The following is a 22,483-nucleotide window of genomic DNA, read 5'->3' on the forward strand; positions in this document are numbered from 1 at the left end:
TACAAAATCATTTTACATTCTGCACTCCTTATGATATTGAATGATTTATGTTTAATGGAACAAGAATTTCCTTCCACTGAGTGCCTGTGCCTTACTCATTGAGTAAACAGAGGAAACTCTCTTGATGCCTGGCATACAGTATATTCCCCTTTATTTCCCTCCTTTTCTCCCTCTGACCATGAAACAGTCGCTTTTGTCAGTGTTGTTTTTGTGTTGAGCAAAACCAAATAAATAAAAACAAACTTGTAAAAATAAAAAAAACTCAGATGAAAGTTAAGATAATAATGCTGTCTGTCCTTGCTTCCTCCTGTCTCTAAAGGTAGCATGTTTGTTTTGCAGAGGGTCTACAGTAAAGGTGGGACGATATATCGTGCAACAACATATTGCCAGGTGTAAAGAGTAATACTCAAGTAGAAGTACTGTTACTTGACTGAAATTGTACTCAAGTACAGTAAGTCGTGCATTAAACACTCATGTACAAGTAAAAAGTAAGTCAATTAAATAGTACTCAAAGTAAACATTACTATTGTAGTTACTTTCACCCCATGTTTATTTTTGTTAAATCCACAGTGACATACAGTAAACATTTTATGTATAAACTTAAAAAGGAAGAGATGAAATCTTGCACAATTAGAGCTTAATTTATATAGTATATATAACTGGTAATGCACCTGACTTGCACATAGGAGGTCCCTGGTTCGAATCCCCACTGGGGAAAATGAGCAATATGGACTTGATTTTATATAGCGCTTTATCACCACACTGAAACAGTCTCAAAGCGCTTTACATATCAGCTCATTCACCCAATCACTCTCACATTCACACACCAGTGGGACAGGACTGCCATGCAAGGCGCTAGTCGACCACTGGGAGCAACTTAGGGTTCAGTGTCTTGCCCAAGGACACTTCGACACATAGTCAGGTACTGGGATTGAACTTCCAACCTCTCGATCAGAAGACGACCCACTACCACCCGAGCCACGGTCGGGTGGTAGTGGGTCGAATATACCATCTGCCAGTGTGGGCCCTTGGGCAAGACCCTTCACGCTATACTGCCTACCTCATACAATGATGAGAGACAATGAAATGAATGACATGCCGGCTCAGACGTCGCCTGGCCAAACAAGGTCAGAGCGGAGTTAACACCAACCCCCCCCTCCCCTCCCCTCCAGAGATTGGGTACAAAACCCCAATAACCGCAATCACGCCTAACCTGAAAAATAAGATCATGGCAAAAATGTCTACCAGGCAACCACAAAGCCAACTACAGAGGCTAAGTGAAGTACCATCAGAAAGTCTCGTAGAAGATCTGAATGCAGCTCTGAGAGCGATATCTACATCAACCATCACTGAAATCAATGAGTTGATATACTCCACAGCAGCAGTGATCCTAGAGACACTTGGCTATCGTAAGAGCAACCATGAGATGAAACACCCACCGTGGAAAAGAAGGCTGGAGGCTAACAGCATGGAGAGAAGTGAGCAAATTGACAGAGGCCCTGAAAGGTGCAATGAAAAAACAAGTCCTCAAGAGGTACAGCCAGATGCCCATACCTGAAGCATTGGAAACTGCCAAACAAAGGCTCTAAGCCTTGGCCAGCTGCCTAAAGAGGTACACGAGAGACAATGAAGCCAGACCAATAAACTGGCTGTTCGCAACTCAACCTGCAAAAGTGTACGCTCAATGGCAGGGGAGCAATAGCAGAGCAGACCCACCAAGGCTGGAGACTGAACAGTACTGGAAAGGCATATGGGAGAAGGAGGCAACACACAATAGGGATGCACAGTGGCTGGTGGCGCTGAGAGAAGACCACAGCAACCTCCCTGAACAGAATCCAGTCACTGTCACAGTGGCAGACATCTGGACACCTGGACAGCACCAGGCCCTGACATGATACACGCCTACTGGTTAAAGAAACTCACGGCACTCCATGAGCGCTTGGCAGCACAAACGAACCAGATGCTGAGAGATGGGAATCACCCTGAATGGCTAACCAAAGGGCGTACAATCCTGATCCTGAAGGATCCCTCAAAGGGTACAGTCCCATTCAACTATCGGCCAATAACCTGCCTCTCCACAACGTGGAAGCTCATTTCTGGCATCATGGCAGCTAAGATAAGCAGGCACATGGATCAATACATAAGGACAGCTCAGAAGGGAATCGGTAAAAATACCAGAGGTGCCAAACACCAGCCACGACAACCACGGGCACCACGCATCTCCCATTGGTTTTCCAAAAGTGCTTGGATCGGGCCAAACGATATATCAGCGGAAAGGTCTGCTCCACCCTCGTCCATTTCATGGAAAATGTGGCACCAGCGGACGCAGTGGTTTGTTTTCGCCTGCTGGAGGCTGTGAAAGTTTGGTGTGCTTCAGCAGCAGGGTAGGGTTTATGCTAATGTGGCTGCGTTACGTAACGCTGCTATGATTTCTGACCCACCCATTAAATCCTGAACGCAGAAATTTGATACAGTTCGTGAAGCCATAGCTCCACAATTACATTATAAATGGATGAATGGCTTTGTACATGTTTTAAGGAATATATTTGACCTTTTTAATGTGTTGAGAGAAAATGGCTGAATTTTCTGTACACGGACTTTAAATGTTGTGATGTTTTAGTTGCAGAGCTTTAGGGTTTTGTCTTTTTTTGTCTTTGTCTGCGATGTCAGTTTTTAGTCATTATGTGTGTTAGTTATTGTTTGTGTTCTTGTTGTAATTTTGTGTATTTTTCTGTCATTTTCTGCAGTTTTGTTGTCGATCTGTGGATTTTGGGGATCACTTTTTGTATTTTTGTTGTTGTTTTTGGTATTTTGTGCAATTTTGTGTCTTTGTGGAGCTATGTGTTGTTTTTTGTTTTGTTTTTTTGTAGACGTTTTGTGTATTATTGGAATTTTTGTGTGTTGTGAACTTTGTGCATTTTACTGTCGATTTGTGTGTTTTGGGGGGGCGCACAAAATTAGACCGAGGGCCACATGTGGCCCCCGGACCGCCCGTTGCCCATGTCTGCTCTAATGAGCTGCCCTCCTGTTTTAGTCTCGGTGTGTTCCTGTGTTATAGCCCTCCCCCTCCCTCCCTCTCCCTCTCCTCATCTCTCCTGCTCTAAACCTCTGAGGCTCTTCATCCACGTGCTGCGCTGTTTCACAGACACACGTGGATCTCATTTGGGTGACAGACAGGCGTCGGTTTCCTGTTGGAGGAGGAGGACGGACGCTGACGCCTGTGCAGCTTTGATGGGTCTGTCAAACGGCTTTGATGGGTCTGTCCAACAGCTTTGATGGGTCTGTCCAACAGCTTTGATGGGTCTGTCCTACAGCTTTGATGGGTCTGTCCTACAGCTTTGATGGGTCTGTCCAGCAGCTTTGATGGGTCTGTCCTACAGCTTTGATGGGTCTGTCCTACAGCTTTGATGGGTCTGTCCAGCAGCTTTGATGGGTCTATCCTACAGCTTTGATGGGTCTGTCCAACAGGAACCCTGGAGGTGATTCTGGATCATTTGTCAGCCTGACGAAGAAACGCATGGACTCAACAGGATCTGTGACTCTGACATGTCTCAGCCTCGGAAATGCAGCTCCACGTCTATCTGTTGCTTTTTGTTATCACAACAGGTAAGAATCATCCTAATCTTTACATCACATCATTTAAAAAAAAAAAAAAAAAAAAACCTCTTAAAATAATCAATTTGTGTTGGAACCCAGATTAAACCCAGCAGTGTTATTATTTAGGCTAAAATCCCTTCACTACAAATCATTTTTAACATTCATTGAAGGCTTTAGCTCAAGTTTAAATCTGAGAAATGTGTAATTTAGCACAACAAAATTAGAATCCAATCCAATTTCTTTATAGAGCACATTTAACAACAAACAAGGTTTGACCAAAGTGCTGCACAATAAAACATAAAACTCAGATGTACAACAATGTAAAATACCAGTATTTAAAGAACATTTCCAATCATAACAAGACATTGACTCCCACTGTGTTAAAAGCCTCAGCAATCCTCTAATAATGTGGATTCTGTTTTTCTCTCTTAAATCATGCTGCAGAGTAGGGCTGAGCAATATATGGTGATTCAAGATCAAGTTTTCTATTTTGGTGATATAGAAAATTACAATATCGCCTATTGATATATTTTTTATTTTCTATTAAAATACTTGTTTTAGGAGTCGCTGCTTTCATGACTTCTCAGAAGAGCATGAAAAGCACAGTTAGATGTATTACTTAGTGTGCCCTAACCCAGACCTTCCTCTAAACAAGCCACACTACAGAACTCACTCACACGTGCTGTCCCCTATAGGAGAAAAAGCCAAAAGTGTCACATATTATGTAGCTGTTAATAAAAGACCCTGTGAAGCAAATTTAACCTAAAGTTGTCTATTTGGTAAGACTTTATTTAGTTGAAAAAATTGATTTATATTGTATATCGCAATTTAGATAATAAAATTATTGAAATATGAGTTTTGGTCCTTATTGCCCAGCCCTACTGTAAAATGTTTTTTTTTTGTTACAGTTTTTTTTTTTTTTTTTGGCAAGGTCACAATGGCCTTGAGACTTGTGTGATACAACATTCTTGTCTTCAGCGTTTGCTTTTGTCTCTCCAGATAAAACCTTGGCATCAAACTCCGACTGTGGTGGAAACATCAGCTTGGATCGAGAGCCTTATGGTCACGTCAATCTCACTCTATCTACACTTTTTACTGACACTAACACACTCCACCCCATCAACCAACAGCCTAACAAAAACACTGAGAACTCCACATGCTTGTGGACGATACACATTCCTGCAGAGAAGACGGTGCTCCTGAAGTCCCTATGGATGGGAACTGGTTGGAGCTTATCTGTTCGCTGCTCCTGGAATGAAAACCCTCAGCTGTTGGAAAGCGGGATGATAGCTCTGCTCTCCGGCTGTGACCAAAACAAAGCAGTTCTCAATTGGACAGGAACAAGACGCTCCTCTAATGTGGTTCAGCTGGCGTATTATGGTGAGAGTCCCAGTTTGTCTGATTGAATCAGTAAGGCCTACTTGTCTGGAATTAGTCAGATCACGAGAGTTGAATCTAATAACTGTAATCACATGGGGTCTGCAACCTGCGGCTCTGGAGCCTTATGTGGCTCTTTGACTCTTTTGCAATGGCTCCCTATAGCTTTAAAAAATATATAGAAATAAAGAATTGTTATTTTCTTACAGAGAGTATTAATGATTTATGCCATTGACACCCAATAAAATCACAATTTAACAAATTGACAACCTTAAAATAAATCACAATGTGCAATACTTGCCACCTTTTACGGGAGTGGTGGCCTAGTGCGGGAGTGGTGGCCTAGTGCGGGAGTTGTGGCCTAGTACGGTAGTGGTGGCCTGGTACGGTAGTGGTGGCCTAGTACGGTAGTGGTGGCCTAGTATACGGGAGTGGTGGCCTAGTATACGGGAGTGGTGGCCTAGTATACGGGAGTGGTGGCCTAGTATACGGGAGTTGTGGCCTAGTACGGTAGTGGTGGCCTAGTATACGGGAGTGGTGGCCTAGTATACGGGAGTGGTGGCCTAGTATACGGGAGTGGTGGCCTAGTATACGGGAGTTGTGGCCTAGTACGGTAGTGGTGGCCTAGTACGGTAGTGGTGGCCTAGTACGGTAGTGGTGGCCTATTACGGGAGTGGTGGCCTAGTATACGGGAGTGGTGGCCTAGTATACGGGAGTGGTGGCCTAGTATACGGGAGTGGTGGCCTAGTATACGGTAGTGGTGGCCTAGTATACGGTAGTGGTGGCCTAGTACGGTAGTGGTGGCCTAGTATACGGGAGTGGTGGCCTAGTATACGGGAGTGGTGGCCTAGTATACGGGAGTGGTGGCCTAGTATACGGGAGTTGTGGCCTAGTACGGTAGTGGTGGCCTAGTACGGTAGTGGTGGCCTAGTACGGTAGTGGTGGCCTATTACGGGAGTGGTGGCCTAGTATACGGGAGTGGTGGCCTAGTATACGGGAGTGGTGGCCTAGTATACGGGAGTGGTGGCCTAGTACGGTAGTGGTGGCCTAGTACGGGCTTTAAATCAAAGGTTGCCGGTTCAAATCTCACCTGGGCCATCACTGTGGGATGTTGAGCAAGTCCTTCAACCCCAATCCAACTGCTCCCCTGTGTGCATGCAATGGCTGCCCATTGCTACCCCTCGGTGAAAATGGGTTAAATGCCGAGAATAATTTCACTACAGTGATGAATAAAATATGCATTATTATTATTACCTTCCTACTCCACCTCCTGCAACCTCTACAGACCATCAACTTTCTTTGCACCTGTGATTAACCGTATGTTTTAAATCCCTGGTAAGGTAACAAAATCAACTAATATAGTCTTCTGGAAATAAATAAAGATTTTAGATGTGTGGGGGACATATTCATTTAAATTTGCATGCACGATACTGTATGTGGCAAGGAATTAGTAATTAGCATGTGTTGGCCAACATGACCATGTCATCAAATTCAAGTTATTTTTTGTAGCCCTTCAAATACATTAACAAAAAAAATTATATTTAGATGATAATTATTATTTAATATCATTTTAACTGTATCGAATTTTATGCACTATATTGTCTTTATTGAGAAAGTATTTTTTTTGGTTCCGGGAAGACAAAAGGCAAAATGGCTCTTTTGAGAGTAACGTTGCAGACCGCTGCTATATATGAAGCTGATTTTATATACATGCCATCCAAATGACTACATGGAAAGTCTTTCATGCTTAAAATGGCGTAATTCAAAGAAATGTTGTGTCTAAATGTGAGAACTGGAAAATAGATGTCACGCTTTGGTGGAAACATGTTGTTGTGGTTTCCACTGTCTGTCCTCACTCTGTCCTGTGTGTTTGCGTTTGTTTCCTGTTGTCCAGTCCAGGATGATGAAGGGAATTCCTGGGATGACCGCTCCAGCCATCGTCCAAACCAGTACCTTTCCGGCTGGACTCAGAAGGAAACCACAAGTATAAGTGTTACTCCTGCTGGCCATCAGCAGCTGGGAGGCACAGAAGGGGAAAGAGGTCGTCTCCATGAGGGTCTGGAGTTGAGTTCTGTCCTTCAATCTGTGTTAGGTGTTTCCTCTGAGGACTCTGGATTACCACACCCCAGCTCAGTCCAGCAGGGTTTGTCTGTCTCTGTGAGCACTGATAGGGAAACTCTCACGCTTCCTGAGGAAAAACCATACAATGGAGCGGATACATCTGCTGCTGCTCACCTCACTGATACTGTTACTGCCACACATGGAGCACAAACATATTCTCAGCCTGTCCCCAACGCACAAACTAGTCTAGATATAACAGACCGTCCCAGCATGGAGTTTGACACGCCCACTCAACTATCTAAAAACACTGAGAAACACACCATCTCACACACTTTGCAAAGTGTTTCCAGCTCCACTTTTCTCCCTACAGCCTTCCCACTGTCTTCACTGGAAGACGACACTTTCCCAAAACCACACAGTGAAGCTACTGGAGAAAACCAACCCAATTCTTGGAGGAGCTTCCAAAGCACAGACGACATGAACTTAGATCTGACCTCTTCCACAAACTCCAGCTCACTGAAATCCTTCACTGAACCTCCAAAGTGGGATTTGACTGTTGATGATTTATCCTCACCCTCAGTCGGACCCAGCACGGCCGCGTCCTTCACCTCCCACGCCACGGCTCTCAGCAGATCAGAGGCTGCGTCACATCGTCCACACACAAATCACAGTGACTCATTGGTAGCTGCTGTTCAGCTCTCAGAGCCGAGAAACACAGCGGTGCTTAATATCCTCAGCTCCTCCACACAGAGTCACACTAATCCTCCTCAAAGTAGCGGCAAAATCAGTCATTCTTCCCCGTACTTGACAGAAACCATGATTACTGGAACACAATCAGTCATCACAAACACAATCGCCGTCTCACCTGAGGTCAGCACGAGTGATGGAGGGACTTCAGCAGCCACAGCGTCTTTCTCTACGCGCAGAGCATCACTGGAAACAAAGAAATCATCTTCTGACCGATCAGCCACAGATTCTTCTTCCCTAACGTCCAGCAAAGACTCAACAACACACACCGCCTTTCCTAATCCTTTAAGCACCACTTTCGCCTTCTCACTCGAAGAATCTATCACCTACGCGACCTCTACACTATCACCATCCTCTGAAGCATCTCGGACGTCCTCAGCTTGGACAGATGATCATCCTTCAACTTTTTCAAAGCTCTCTCCTTCACACCAACAGCCCAACAACTCACCTTCACCTCCAGCCTTGGCTGCTGCTACAACAACAGATGATAGAGATAAAAAGGATGAACTCTTCTATCAGTTTTTCAGCAACACATCGAAAACTAAAACACAACCAGGTCTTACGTTGCAGACCGTCCCCCCTCACAGCCAGGAGAACCACTCTGTGCTCACATCTTCAGCTTTCACTGCCAATCTGCTTTGGAGCTCCACAAGTGTTCCTAAGTTCTACATTGTTCCGGACCAGCTTGTTACCATCTCAGGTACTTTGGTGTGTTTGTGTATTGTTGTGTACAGGTAGATATGTATATGCTATGTTGTAATGGGGATATTCACTGGCTGTGTGCAGTGGATTCGTTCGAGCTGCTGATGCAGATAGTTGTAGAAGAATCCAGGGCAGCCGTCGCTCCTGGCCTGGAGGAAGACACCGCTGCCTGGGTGTGGATCACACAAAATGACCAACGCTGTAGTTCATAAAGTCACAATGAAACATCACACACGTCGCTTTGTTACAGGTGGAGCCATACCTACAGAGAGCCCCAGGGTTCAGCAGGCTGCTGGGAGTGTGGAGCAGGTAACCAGTAATACACAGATACCAGTGTGACCGTAACTTCAAGCACTAGATTCTGTATAACATATAACAATGACTTATATACAGTATTACCCTTAACAATTAGATATTTGAGGAAAACAGACAATTAAATATTTCATCTTTAAATAGTCTGCAGGCCACTGGCAGCAATTGGCTCTTAGAAGGCCAAAGCTATTACAGGAAAGAAAAAGTGCAATATCAGAACAAATGGAATTCTGTAATGTATTGTAAAAAAAAAAAAAAATGCAAACTGCATTTAATAAACAAGAACTTCTAGTTTATAAATGCCAATTCATAGATATTTATTCACCAAGTGAGCGTGTTCTTCTCCTGAGTAATTAAAGTAATGGGTATCTGTGGTGTACTTTAGTTGCAATCAAAATAACTTGTATTTTCCATTATTTATTTATAGTGTATAGATAGGCTATGTGTAATTTTTGTCATTAGTTATCGTTACATTGCTATTATTGCTATTTTATTATTAATGTTGTGGTTGATGATACTGTTATTGCTACAGTTTTTCTATTACTGTTCATTATATCCGGTATCATCAGATTCCTCTGCCCACACACACACACACACACACACACACACACACACACACACACACACACACACACACACACACACACACACACACACACACACACACACAATTGTTATGAATATGGAGTGTTTAGTTTTGGTTCATGTAAATCATTGTGTTTTGACAGTTTATTTTGTGTTGTCCTATTTGTCTTGTGTTTTTTTCTTAATTGTTATCCTAGATAAAAGAAAAAAATGAAAATAGAATCATGTTGGTACCAGAGGTTCTGTCAGGTAACACTCATGAACTTATGACGCAGCTGTGCTACTAAATCACTGGTTGTCAGAAAGACATGGTTGACTTCATTGTATTAGATCTGCCATTGGGTGCATCCTTGGTGGAATTTTCCTTCTCGGAATCACTAGAATATCCTTTTTGTCTCAGGCACCCTTTAGTTTTATATGATCTTGGATCCCAAAGGATTTCTTGAGGTTACTTTTTCTATGAAACTGCTGTGTTACCCAAACGATTACATTTCCTTTCTCTCTATATAGTATTATACAGTATATTATTGTAGTATTTCCCAACTAGCGGTAAGCAGACCTGTACCAGTTAGTAGACCGTTTGCTACAAGGCCAAAAAAAAAAAAAAAACATTAATTTTTATGACATTCTGGAAACTTTATTATAAAAACATTCTCATTTCTGCCTTTACGCTCACATCTCAGAATCAGAATCAGAATCAGAATCATCTTTATTCGCCAAGTGTATGTTGTACACACGAGGAATTTGACTCGGTCAACTGTGCTCTCTCCAATAGTGAAAACAAAAATTTTTCAACAATAAACAATCAGCTAGAAAAGATGAAAATAAGTATAAACATAAGTATAAATATAAACAGTAGTTAGACTAGAATGTGCAAATAACAAGATGATAATAATAATAATAATAATAATAATAATAATAATAATAGTATAAAAAAAATAATTAAATAGATACAAAATAAAAATAAAAAAATAAGATAAAAGAAGGAAAATAATAGAAAAGAAAGATAATAATAAAATATAATAATAATAAAAGGAAAATAGTGCAGTAGAGCATTGATAAGTAGTGCAGTAGAACATTTAAATTAGAGGTATGTACATGAACATTCTCAGTGTCAGATTGATCTCCTTTACTTAACTGCACTTAATCAGACTTGGGCTAAGGGGAGGTGCTCTACTGCTGTCAGAGAGCGTATTTATTGTGCAGGGGACCCATGAGCAAACTGTATCTGAAAGCGTTTTCGAGGGTATCTGACCTGCACCTTAAAATCTGCAAACCCAAGTGAATCACTGGTTAATATAAAACTATTGGAAAGAGTGGAAACATATTGCCAGGTATCCATGTTTGGTTAAAGCTCTTTGTTTGGTCAAGTTGTCATGAGTAGAGAAGTATTGTTGATGGTTGTGCTGTTGTTTCAGTGGACATGCAGTGCAGAGTCTGGTAGAGTTTAAAACCAGTGGAGCTTTCCAGTGGCTGAGCAAGAAAGGAGCTACATCGCTGTTGGAACAAACAGGACTGACTCTAGCTGTAGATGAAGGAAGAACCTTCAGATCATCAAAAATCACCAACATCACAATTGGAGGTGAGTTCTCAACAGAAAATCACATTCAAACTTTTTCTTTTACATTTATGTGCACTAGGGAAGATCATTTTCTTTTAAAACAATCACACTAGATTACAGCACTCACTTCTATTTAGGGGTGGACAGTAACAAAATACATTTACTCGTTTTTTACTTGAATAGTATTTTCAAGTATCTGTACGTAACTTGAGTTTTGTTTTTGGGGGATTCTTTGTTCATTGTGGGCCCTAATCTCCCGTTCGTATTTATGCGCATGCAGTTACGTCGTATTTCTTATGTACTGTAATTAGATAGGGGTGTCCCAATCTAATATTGATATTGGATATCGGTCCGATATCAGCCGGAAAACGAATATCGGATTTTATCGGACTGCATCTGAAATCTCCGATATCATAACCGATGTAATGATTTATGTTTTATTTATTTTATTTTATTGTAGAATACTGTAGATATTATGTTAAAGGTTAAAATGTATGTAACCAATTGGTTGATAATAACCAATACCTACTGTTGCTGACTATTGTTTATTATTATTCTGTTTGAGTAACATCACTTGACCAAGCCTTTTCTAACATTCCACACTAAAAAATAAGTCATAAAAGTATGTATGATTTGTGCTGTCATCGTATCGGATCCATATTGGTATCGGCCAATACCCAAGACTGCAATATCGGTATCGGTTTTCGGCCATGGTTTTCTTATTTTCAGTTTCAACCAAGAATTTGGTGCATTCCTAATATAAAATATGTAACACATTGGGCATCAGTCTTTTCTTATTGGGAATTATAAGGAAAAGTTGTTGTTTTTTTTTTGATAAGGAGTATCTGTACTTTACTCAAGTATTAAAGGTAAGTACTTTATCCAGCTCTGTTTCTACCTGAAAAAGCCTCAGTCTGACCTCATACCAAAACCATAGCGGCTCACTGAGGCCACCTTTAGCAAGACGGTAGAATTACATGATTGGATTTATTCATTTATTTGTAACCATGATGATAAAGATGTGTCTCTCTCTAGCTTTTGAAAGCTGTCAATGCAATCTGCTCCAACGTTGATTTGACGAAGACTTGAAGATTAGATCATTTTAATTAATTCCATCAACCAAGCTTGGTACTTATTCATCATAGTTTTATTATACTTTTGTCTTTTTTCCAGTTACAGATATTTAAAGATTTAGTTAATAAAAGGACTGCAAGAAATGGTTAAAAACGGATCAAACAAAACAAGAATTTAAAATGCAACATTCTTAGATGGCGTCTTCTGATTGGATGTACTAACCCCATGGTAACGGACTCTAGAACAGCTGTGTTTATAAATAGCTTATCTAATAGAGCACAGTGAGCTATTAACATTTTGCACACACACAGATCCATCCATCAGTGACAATTACTGGACTTTTTGTATTTAAAATGTATTATTGTAGCCCTATGTTGTAAGTGCAAGAATAAAACCTTATGATAAATACTTTGTATTTTACCTAGTCTTTTAGATTTGTAATATTTTTTACAGATCATTTAGTAGAAATGAATGAAAACCAACAACCTATATACATTCATTCTCACTTCATATTTAATTTAAACAGTCAGTGAAGACTTGTTTAAAAAAAAAAAACAATGAAAATAAATATAAACTGCAGAGTGAGAGCCTTCACTTTCTTTTAAATAGTGTTGGAGTCATCATAGCATTACAATAGCAGCCAAAAACCACAGTCCTTTATTTCATCTAACACAGGGGTTCTCATCTGGTCTCACCCTGTGACCCAATTTTTCCACCGTCATTAAATCGCGACCCACTTTTTTTCTAGAATTCGACCAACCAAATTTAATGTTAGTACTCCATATCGTCTTTTTTTAATATATATCTATATATTTGCCTGTGCAACAAGCATTTCACAACATGCCTGTCAAAAGAAAAGTTTCTTTCAAAATAAAAGACAAGTCCAACCCAACATGAGCGACATTAAGTATTTATTTATTTTTGACCAGCTGTCCGTGACCCACCCAGTACAGGTTCGCAACCCACCTTTGGGTCCCGACGCACTAGTTGAGAATCGCTGATCTAACACCATGCAGAAAAAGCACTCAAAGTTTTAAACACAAATTCAAATAACCTTGTTTGTTCATGGAATATATCGTTGTTACAGACAATGGCAACATTATAGTAGCTCAGGGATTTTGAGTTTGCTTTTCTATAGTTGAGCATCTGCGCTGTCCTCAGTTCTACAGTACGGATCAGACCATAATGATAAATGTCTGTCTCTCCTTAAAGAGATGATGCTCTGTCACTGAGTTAATTAGCTAAAGACAACTGATCCATATGTGTAAGACTTCTATCTCATTATAGGAATTCTACAGCTGCAATGATTAGTCAATAAATCAACAAGTCAAACGCATAATTCATCTACAACTATTTTATGGTGGAACATCCTCTGTTACTGAGCTAATTCGCAGATGGTAAATGTCACCCGTAGCTTCACTAATTCACTAATCCAGTCACCTGTGTGCAAGATGGCAGCTGTTAGGGTTTAAACGCAGATTTCAAATAGCTGTCAAAAATGCAGTTATTTTAAAAAAAAAGAAAAAAAATACACAAATTGCATCAACACAGCATGGAGATGTCTAAACAATGATTTATTGGCTCCATACACGCAAAACTGAAAAACTACAATTTTTACATCGACTCCAAAGGTTTGCATAAGAGTGAAATTGAAAATGCTGTAAAAAAAAAAATCAAAAATATAATAAAATTCTGATATTTCCCAAACATCCTCGACATGAATCCAAACTTCAGTATTTTTAAAAACTAAATGTTGAAAATTTATTCAGAAAAAATGTGCAAGTAATGTATGTTTACATTTTAATGCATTGTGTACTGAATTTTTGACAAATCAAAAACCTGTGTGGACCGTTTGTGTAGAACAGTCTGAAGATGTGCTGTAGTGAGTTTGGTGTCAACAGAGCAAAGATTGTGGGAGGAGATGGGTTTAATGGTTTTTGGAAGAAAATAAACAGTGGATTACATCATTTGGAAAGTTTTTTCAGTATTGGGGCCACTTTTGGTGAAAGTTACTAATCTGTAGCACATGTGGTTGATTTGCTGTCCAATTTTTAAACTGTAGAGTCTTGCTGTAGCGTTATCTTTAGGACTATTTGGCCTATTTCGTAGCTGAGATAATCTGGTATGGGACTGGACCTTTGTGTAAAATACGGTGATTGTTCGCATATGGGAAATATGATTTTCTCATAAGAAGAAGAAGAAAAAAAGAAGAACATGCAGCATAACAGTAGGTTATGTTGCCTGGCTACTAATTATTAAACAATAAAAGTACTGTAAACCAGATTAGGAAGCAAACAGGGTGCCAACACAGGGACTTTCGTATCTCTAGGAGTTGTTTTCTTATCCTTTTTTAAGAAAAGTTCATCTCCATCTTTGAATCTGGTATATTAGGGCTGAACGATTTTGGAAAATAATCTAATTGTGACTTTTTTCCCCTCAATATTGCAATTTAATATGCAATTATTTTTTCAAGGGCCTCTTGTCATGTATTTTTCAATGAACACAGGCAATAAATCAATCTGTTTCACAATAAAGAATTTCAGATTTATTTCAACTTTAAATAAATATAAAATATACATTTTAAGGCACAGATTACAGCAAGAAAACAAACAAATCTGTAGTTTTACCTTAAACATATCTAACTAACGTCACATTTCATGAAACATGTAAACATGTGGACTGCACTTGAACTAAATAAATAAAATAAACGGATGTAAAAAATAAAAATCAAGCTTACTAATATCCAGTCAGTAACATCACACTTACTAAAGTGCAGGAAAAGAACTAATATCTGCTTTAACCAATTGGATGTTTTTTTCGGTAAATCAAACTGCCAACAACCTTTGACAGCATGTGCATACAAAGAAAAATTTTTTTTTAAAAATTGCAGCCTTTGCGATTACAACATTGCGTTTTATGATTTGCGATAATATCGCAAATGCAATTAATCATTCAGCCTTAACATATAAATATATTCAGGTATATTCTTATCATGCTGTCTGAACTCTGTGTCTATGACCTTTTGTGATCCTGGCTCAGGTTTGCAGAGCGACGTGTGTGTGTGGTTGCTACAGTGTCCCTCCGGCTACAAATGTGTCTCTCAGCCTACGACTGCAAACTACAGCTGCTCCTCCGTCTGCCACTTTGACCACTGCCACCATCACGGCATGTGCACTCACCATCCAGGGCAACTCCCAGTTTGCCGGTAAGGTCGTACACCTGCATCGTGCATTTTCTTAGAGCATTTCCTGTGTTTAATGCTGTGGCGTTGTGTTGCTGTGTTAGATGCCTGGCAGGTGACGACTTCTGGTACATGGGGCACAGGTGTGACGTGAGGATGACGAGAGCTCGCCTGGTGGGGGCGTGTCTAGCAGTGTTAGTCATAGCTGTGGCCATCATTGGAGTCCTGGCATTTGTGGCAGTACGACGATACAAAGCCATTGTGATCCAGGCCAAAGTGGACCAGACTCGGAGCAGGTACAAACACACCCACTACACTCACTACGAGAAGGGATGTTTCCTCTTTTAAAGACAAAAGGTTGGAGAAATACTCACTGTGGTAAAAGGACCAGCCCAGGAGCAAATAGGTTAGCGTTAATAGTTGCACTCCCTAAAGCCACTGCTCTTTAATGGCAAACAGTGTGCGCACTGAGAAAATCCCTATAAAATCACCTTAATTAATATGTTTTTTTTTTTTTCATTTTCTTCAGAATTATAGCAATTGGCACTGTTATGCACATGATTGTGTCTTTTTGTATGCAGGTACATTTTTGTCATTATTCAATCAAAAATAGAGTTTTCAATAAGAAATTAAATTCAAGGAGCATAGGACAGGATCTAGAAATCAGACTCCATAGTGACACCACGGTGGTTAGTGTAACTGCAGCCATCAGCCAAGCTAGCGCGGGGGCGCGTATCAACTGTTTATCAAGGAGCACAGCTAATACTGTGGATAGAGGATGGATACCCGACCGTACCCTGACAGGGTCCGACACCACCGAACGGCTATGGAACCAAACAGCAGTTTAGTTCACTGTGCTTGTCTTCTTTTAGTCTCCAAGCCGTCTTCTTCTTATTCTTTTTTATTTCCGGTATCGGGTTGCCTCTCCAATTCGTCGAGAACACGGACCAGTTTCATTTGACTTCACGTCCGCAGAACTGCGAGGGAAATTCACGCCCAGAACAGAAATACAAAATGTATCACACAATCTGTTCAAGGCAATAGGTAGAAATGTGTGTGGGCTCATTCTCTCTTTGGTTTAGAGCGCTTCATCACCCATTAGCATTAAAAAAAAAACTTAAAATGAATGTTTATTTTTTTCTTAAATCCTGCTCTATGCTACTTTAAAGGTAGGGTAGGCGATTTTCAAAAGCAAGCATGATTTTGAATGTAGCCTCCCCAATGGCTCCGCCTTTACCCCCTCCCCCCTCCCCTCTGTGCTCTGTCTCACTTGCATGCACGCCCACAGCTGCTCCAGCAGCAGACCTCAGCTCATCGCTTCTATTGTGTAGAAACATTGTTGTCTCTTGTCTCATTCAGCAGTGAGTAAACAATAAACTTTATCATTATATATGTTAAACGTGACCAAAAACTCTGTTTTAACTCTGTCAGCGGTGACGCGCTTTCAGTGTGAGCTCATGCATGCGACTCGCGAGGCATCGAGAACGAGCAGGGAGACGTGATTAAAAGAAACGGTTCGGTTTTTTTTTTACCATTGGTTGAAGTCATTACAGATTTACAGCTGCTACAGATGATGGATTTTCTTCGTTCCTTTTTCAGAGCACATAAGATCTTCATTTCTGTCAGAACATGAAGACAATTTCAATTGAAAATTTAAAAAGTGTTTCTGGAGAAAATTGCCTACCTTAGCTTTAAGCAACAACGTTTCAATTAAAAAAAATATAATATAATATAAAAATATTTTCAATCAAATAAAAACAGTGTTTGAATGCAATATAAGAATTAAAAAATGAAGACCCAAAAAATTGCATTTGAAAAATATTTTTTTGATTGAAACGTTATTCAGGCCTGAACAGAACACAGAGTGATTGTACGCATGCGCTTTCCCCAGTAGATGGGGCTTTAGAGCAGAGTTCCTTATTTAAAAAGGTCAGAGATCTGCACTTTCCTCCAGCAGAGACGCAATTAATAAATTAACATTGAGGTGATTGATTACTTTAAGTGAACATCAGTTAAAGCCATTAGCATTTTTTTCTGCTGACCTGATGAACTCAGTCAATATCATGTTTAATGAAAGTGGGAGTGCTGTAAACCATCACAAACATAAATAACTCTTTAATGAACAATGGCTCATAAATGGCACAACAATCTCACGTCACACATGCTTATGTTAATTAGTGTTGTAGATGAAGTCTGTGCTGTGCACACACAACAGGGCGCTCCACAAGTAGAAACATGTTATCCACTTACACTAAATCAGTTTAAAGAGCTGCTGCTTGCCAAGAATATATAATGGCCTTAAAGCTTAAAGGAGATCATAATCAGCAGGGCTGAGTGATGTTTCTACAGAAAGCAAAAACATTTGAACGCATTCAGCTGAGAGAATCTTTAATGGTTTGATTTTCTATCATGCTCATATTTTAGCCATTTGTGAGGTTATTCAAGCAGTTTACTCAGAAAGCGTTAATAAGAATTGAGGTAGCAAACAGACCCTATGTGTAATCCATGTAAGATTAGTGAGGCCACACTGGTTCATAGGTTTTTGTCATGCTCCAGCCTTGGAATGTATTAGAAACATATATTTGAGGCGCTATCCACAGTGTTGGGAGTGAAAATGGCTCCGAACCCTCTAACTGCATTGTTTGGGGTCATCTCTGCAGACCTGCGTTTTCCAATGGGAGGCCATAAGGTGGTAGCCTTTAGCACTTTGCTTGCTCGTCGCTTTATTCTTTTTAAAATGGAAAGATTCAATACCACCTTTTGTGACACCTTGGATCAGAGATTGTCTGCAATCTTAAACTAGAAAAACACACTATGTGGCTCAGAGCAGAAGTTTTTTAAGGTGTGGAAATCATTTCTAGTATACTTTGATAAGCCAACAGTAGGAGTATGATGATATTTTGATACAGCGATATATCGCAATATTTTTTTGCACGATTGGTTATCGATATGCTCGCGCTAAGTATCAATTTTTTTATTTTATTTTATTTTTTTTTTTTTTTTTTCAAAACCTTTTCTGCTTTTTCACTAAAATGTGCAGGTTCGTCTTCACAGAAATGTTGTCACTGTTTGTTGAAGCAACCAATATATTGTTTACTGGAATATTGCACTATAATGGCATCACTGGTAAGAAAGACCATATTTATTGTTTACAGAAAGCACTATTGGAGATACTTATTTGTTTACATTGGTATGTTGACACTTATTTACAGAAATGTTGCACTAAAATAGTGTCACTTTTTCAATGTATTGTCTTTCAGAGATCTAAAATAAAAATTGTATTTTTTCACTTAATCTTTTTTTTCTTGTTATGTCATAGATTATCGTAGATTGATTTCTGATCAATATGTCTATAATCGCAGTATCGTCATATTGTGAGACAATCGTTATCGTGAGCTTTGTATCGCGTACTGTATTGTGAAGTACCCAAAGGTTCCCACCCTAGCCAACAGTATCCATATTTCATTTTATTTTTAAATATTTTTATTTATTGTAATTCATACTATTTGCAGTTGAACTTTATGTGCAGTGTCAGTTCTTTATCTATAATGGTGACAGCGGGGGTGGGTGTGGGTATGGGTTTTTGTTTTTGCGTGTGTTTTTCTTTTGGTTGTGCGTTATTGTTGTGTATTATATTATGCAAAATGTAATAAATATATTTAAACACAAAAATAATTGGGTGTCTGCAGTTAGTGAGTTTTAAGTTTTGATTAAACAAAACTCACTAACTGCAGACTTGACTGTTTAAAACATCCCTACAGTGTTAGTTTGACACTAACTCATTTGTTCTTGTTGATTTATACATTTACATTTTATCACGAGTCGGCTACCTACAACAGCCATCTGCTGCAGACACATAGTAAGTTCATTCATGAAAATAAATGATGTCATCCTTAGCAACGGGGCTCAGCTCCACCCCTACTCTTCTTTGTTCATGATGACGTCTTTCCTCCAGTTGATTTGTGAATAGACTGTGTAGCAGAGAGGTTTGTGTTAAAGTCATAAAGGGTTTGTTTTTTTGTGTGAGTTCCCCATCAATCCCATTAAAACAAATGCATTAAACAATACGGCAAAAGGCTGATGCAGTATTGATATTTAGAGCACATTTAGTTTTGGACTTCATTTTGATTATTCCTTTGTATAAGTTCACAATAAAGATCCAGCAGCATGATGGAGAAACCGCCCACTGAAGATAAGTACAAAGGATAAAAAATACACCATATACTTATGATAACAGGATATTGATCATTAATCATTTTATTTTTGTTCACATTGCACTTTGTCTTTGTTTGATAAGGTGAATAACTTAGTGTGTGCGTGTGCGTGTGCGTGTGTGTGTGTGTGTAGCTATCACAGGTTTAATCACTTTGATGAGCTGTCTGGTCGGTTCTGGCTGCGCTCATGGGCGGAGTCAGCCGACTCTCTGGACAATCCAGGCTTCACACGCTCCGACGAGCTGCTGCATCTGAGAGCGCTGGACCGCCCCTGCTGTTACCATGACGACACCCTCTCTCTGCCTTCCACCTGCGCCAGCCACGGGACACGGATCAATACCATCTACCCACACAGGTGCACAAACACACCCAGAAAGATGTGCACGCGTGCTGTCATCTAGCAGTTGCACGTTTGTAACATGTCAGATTTGATGGTGTTAAAACCTGATCATAAAGAACTCTTTGGAGGCATGAGTCTCACATCTCACACTAAAATCTGTAAAAATCTCCCTCTAAGTTGAACTTTAGACCTCTTCAATGTTTACAGGTGGTTGATAAATCATGTTCTTGACGTACAAAGGATGGTGCAGAGCAGAATTTGTATAGCTTTATCTTGAATAATGTCTTCATTATGCAGGGTCATGTGTGACTTCTTAAAGGGAAGTCACTAACTTTACTATATATGTCACATTTTAACTTGGGGAATAAAATGTGTAGTCCAATCTTTTTACAACAGCTATGCATGTTTTATTATTGCAGTACAAGTCTTTTATTGCATAGTTGTGACTATCACCAGCCCTCCCTAAGGAAGTTAGAACAACTTTATTAAAGGGAGAATATAAAAAGAGAGGGCAATGTTACACTTTGGTGAGGGGGGAAGGGAACAAGGAAGAGGGAGTCAGAAGGAGTGGGTAAGAGTCAACTAATTTCAACTTCCATCCATCCATCCATCCATCCATTTTCAGACCCACTTATTCCTGTTTGTCAGGGTCGCGGGGGTCTGCCGGTGCCGGCTCTCATTGGGCGCTGGGCGAGGGTACACCCTGGACAGGGTATATTCAACTTATGAAATACAATTAAATGCAATGTATTGTAATGAGGTTGTAGATATAGGCAACAATATAAAGCTGGTGTTCAACTACAAGTACATTGTGATTTCAATACAAGTTCATTGTAATGTGTTTTAAGCAGTGCAATTAAAAAAGAGGGATGTGATTTGAATGTGTGACTAGATTGTAGTTCAAATATTGATGACAAAGCTCTGAATATCATTCAGTAAACCACATAAGCTCACCTTTATAATGTGACTGCCCTGCCCTTTACAGATAAGAAACTGAGACATAAAGATAAGAATGTTTTATGTAATGTGTGCAGAAGGGAGGACGCATTACTGAAGATTACTGGGTGTAAAATGGCAGTTTTTTCCTTGTTCTGTTAGAAACAAAACATAGCCTGCTTAATAAATACATTTGGTTTAGAGTCAGAGGCACACTGTTATTTTACTTTGAAAAGCAGAGTGATAAAGTGTGATAACTGCTGTTAATAATGTGTGCTTCATACTTCAGGGGTTCCTGGGAAATGATAAACATTCTACGCATTTGTATTCATTGAAAGAGAATCCTGGTAGTGGTTATGTAACGTTAGCTGTTCTCTGCCTTCAGCAGCTCCCAGTACGGCTGGAGGGGGAGTACGATGAGTGTGGGCGACGGTGTGTTGGACTCGGGGAAGGCCAGTGACCTATCTGTGTGCAGCTGGCCAGTGGAGCCCATTCACTGGACTCCTTTCCCACTGCTGCAGCAGCTGGCTTCTCACAGGACGCCCACAGTGAGTGTTGGAATACATGCACACAGTGTTTACCATGAAAAGAGAACAGAGGCTTGTGTTTCAGCATGTGGTGCTGGGTTGTTCCTCTGTTAAACCAGGTCAGGGTGTCACGAACACGCTCTTACTGTGAAGGCATGGAGCTGGTGGACATGGGGAAGAGTTGGACCGCCTGACACAGACGGAACATGCACCTCCGCTTGGACATTTGTGTTTGCATTCCTGTTGCTTCAGCTTTCTTGCTTAGTTAATAAAATGACAAAAGTTGTAAATGTGTAAAAAATGTGAAACTTCTGTTTATTGTGTGTTAAAGCTTTGTAGGCAATCTGTTTTTTCTTTGTTTTTTTGTAAGAAATAAGGATATACCATCATTATCAGGGAGAGAATACATAAAGTTTTTGAGTTTTCATAAATGAGATATACTGTACCTCTGAGTGGTTCACTGTCTGAGGTGTCATCACCTTCTTTTTCCATCAGGGTAGTATTTTTTATGGTGTAAGACCTTCTGCACCCACTGCTGAAGGGATTCACGTCATCAAGAGTTTCAGGGTGGCTTTGTTTCACATTATGACTGTATTATGACTCACAAATACTATAGGATCCCAACAGTTGACACACATCAAAGAATGAATCAAAACCCATGTTGGTGACAAAGTCAACACGGCTGATTACTGAAAAAATCTTGAGAAACTGAGGTAAATGTGAAACTTTTACATTTGCTGTGACTAAAATATTACAGTTTATTTACAATAATACAACTGTACAACAGTAAAACCAAATGTTAAAAAGGATTTACTAGAATCTTTGAATTTTAGTTAAATAAATCTCATTGTGTTGACAGCAAAATCTGTAAAAAAAAAAAAAAAGTGTTAATAAATGTTTTGTAACATATTTGAACAGTGCAAAATTATTCAACCTCAGGCTTTTGGGGAAAATGTTAATATAAAACATACTCTTGTTTTGTATATAGTGTCAAAAAACAACCAGCGGAAAAACTAATAACTCAGTGCTATGCATGAAACAGCCCTAATGTAAAGCAGACTTTTTCAAATTATGGACCAAGGATCATTGGCGATGAGCCATAAGATTAAAAAAAAATAATAATTGAAGTGTAAATGGAATTCTTAAAACAATAAATGGCTGTCCTGGATTTCAGTGTTTAAGCCTTTTCTGAGCTCTGATCAATAACAAATGTTCCCATGAATCAGTCCAGTGGTTATGCTATGTTGGTATGAATTTGAATCTAGTTTT

At 39.7% G+C, this 22,483-nt stretch overlaps 1 protein-coding gene across 3 annotated transcripts; it reads left to right on the forward strand.

Moving 5' to 3' along the window:
* The first annotated feature begins 3,120 nt into the window (after positions 1–3,120).
* Positions 3,121–22,382, forward strand: LOC114472247 (interphotoreceptor matrix proteoglycan 2). Of its 3 annotated transcripts, XM_028461442.1 has the most exons (12): positions 3,121–3,389; positions 3,469–3,606; positions 4,597–4,977; positions 6,869–8,482; positions 8,569–8,657; positions 8,735–8,793; positions 10,800–10,963; positions 15,056–15,221; positions 15,302–15,493; positions 19,545–19,766; positions 21,073–21,235; positions 21,334–22,382. In XM_028461442.1, exons 2-12 carry the CDS (start codon positions 3,564–3,566, stop codon positions 21,406–21,408), a joined length of 3,168 nt encoding a protein of 1,055 aa, XP_028317243.1. In that variant the 5' UTR covers positions 3,121–3,389; positions 3,469–3,563; the 3' UTR covers positions 21,409–22,382. The 3 variants fall into 3 exon arrangements, with proteins under 3 accessions (XP_028317243.1, XP_028317251.1, XP_028317259.1); XM_028461450.1 differs by having other exon boundaries at positions 3,121–3,606; positions 21,076–21,235; XM_028461458.1 differs by lacking the exons at positions 3,121–3,389; positions 3,469–3,606 and having other exon boundaries at positions 4,823–4,977; positions 6,874–8,482.
* Positions 22,383–22,483: the final 101 nt, after the last annotated feature.

Source organism: Gouania willdenowi, chromosome 1, assembly GCF_900634775.1.
Source record: "Gouania willdenowi chromosome 1, fGouWil2.1, whole genome shotgun sequence".
Lineage (NCBI taxonomy): Eukaryota > Metazoa > Chordata > Actinopteri > Blenniiformes > Gobiesocidae > Gouania > Gouania willdenowi.

Coding starts and splice junctions, on each gene's coding strand:
- LOC114472247 (XM_028461442.1), top strand. CDS start 3,564: ATGCAGCTCCACGTCTATCTGTTGCTTTTTGTTATCACAACAG. Junction 8,658..8,734: donor AGGAAGACACCGCTGCCTGG/GTGTGGATCACA, acceptor GCTTTGTTACAG/GTGGAGCCATACCTACAGAG. Junction 15,222..15,301: donor GGGCAACTCCCAGTTTGCCG/GTAAGGTCGTAC, acceptor TTGCTGTGTTAG/ATGCCTGGCAGGTGACGACT.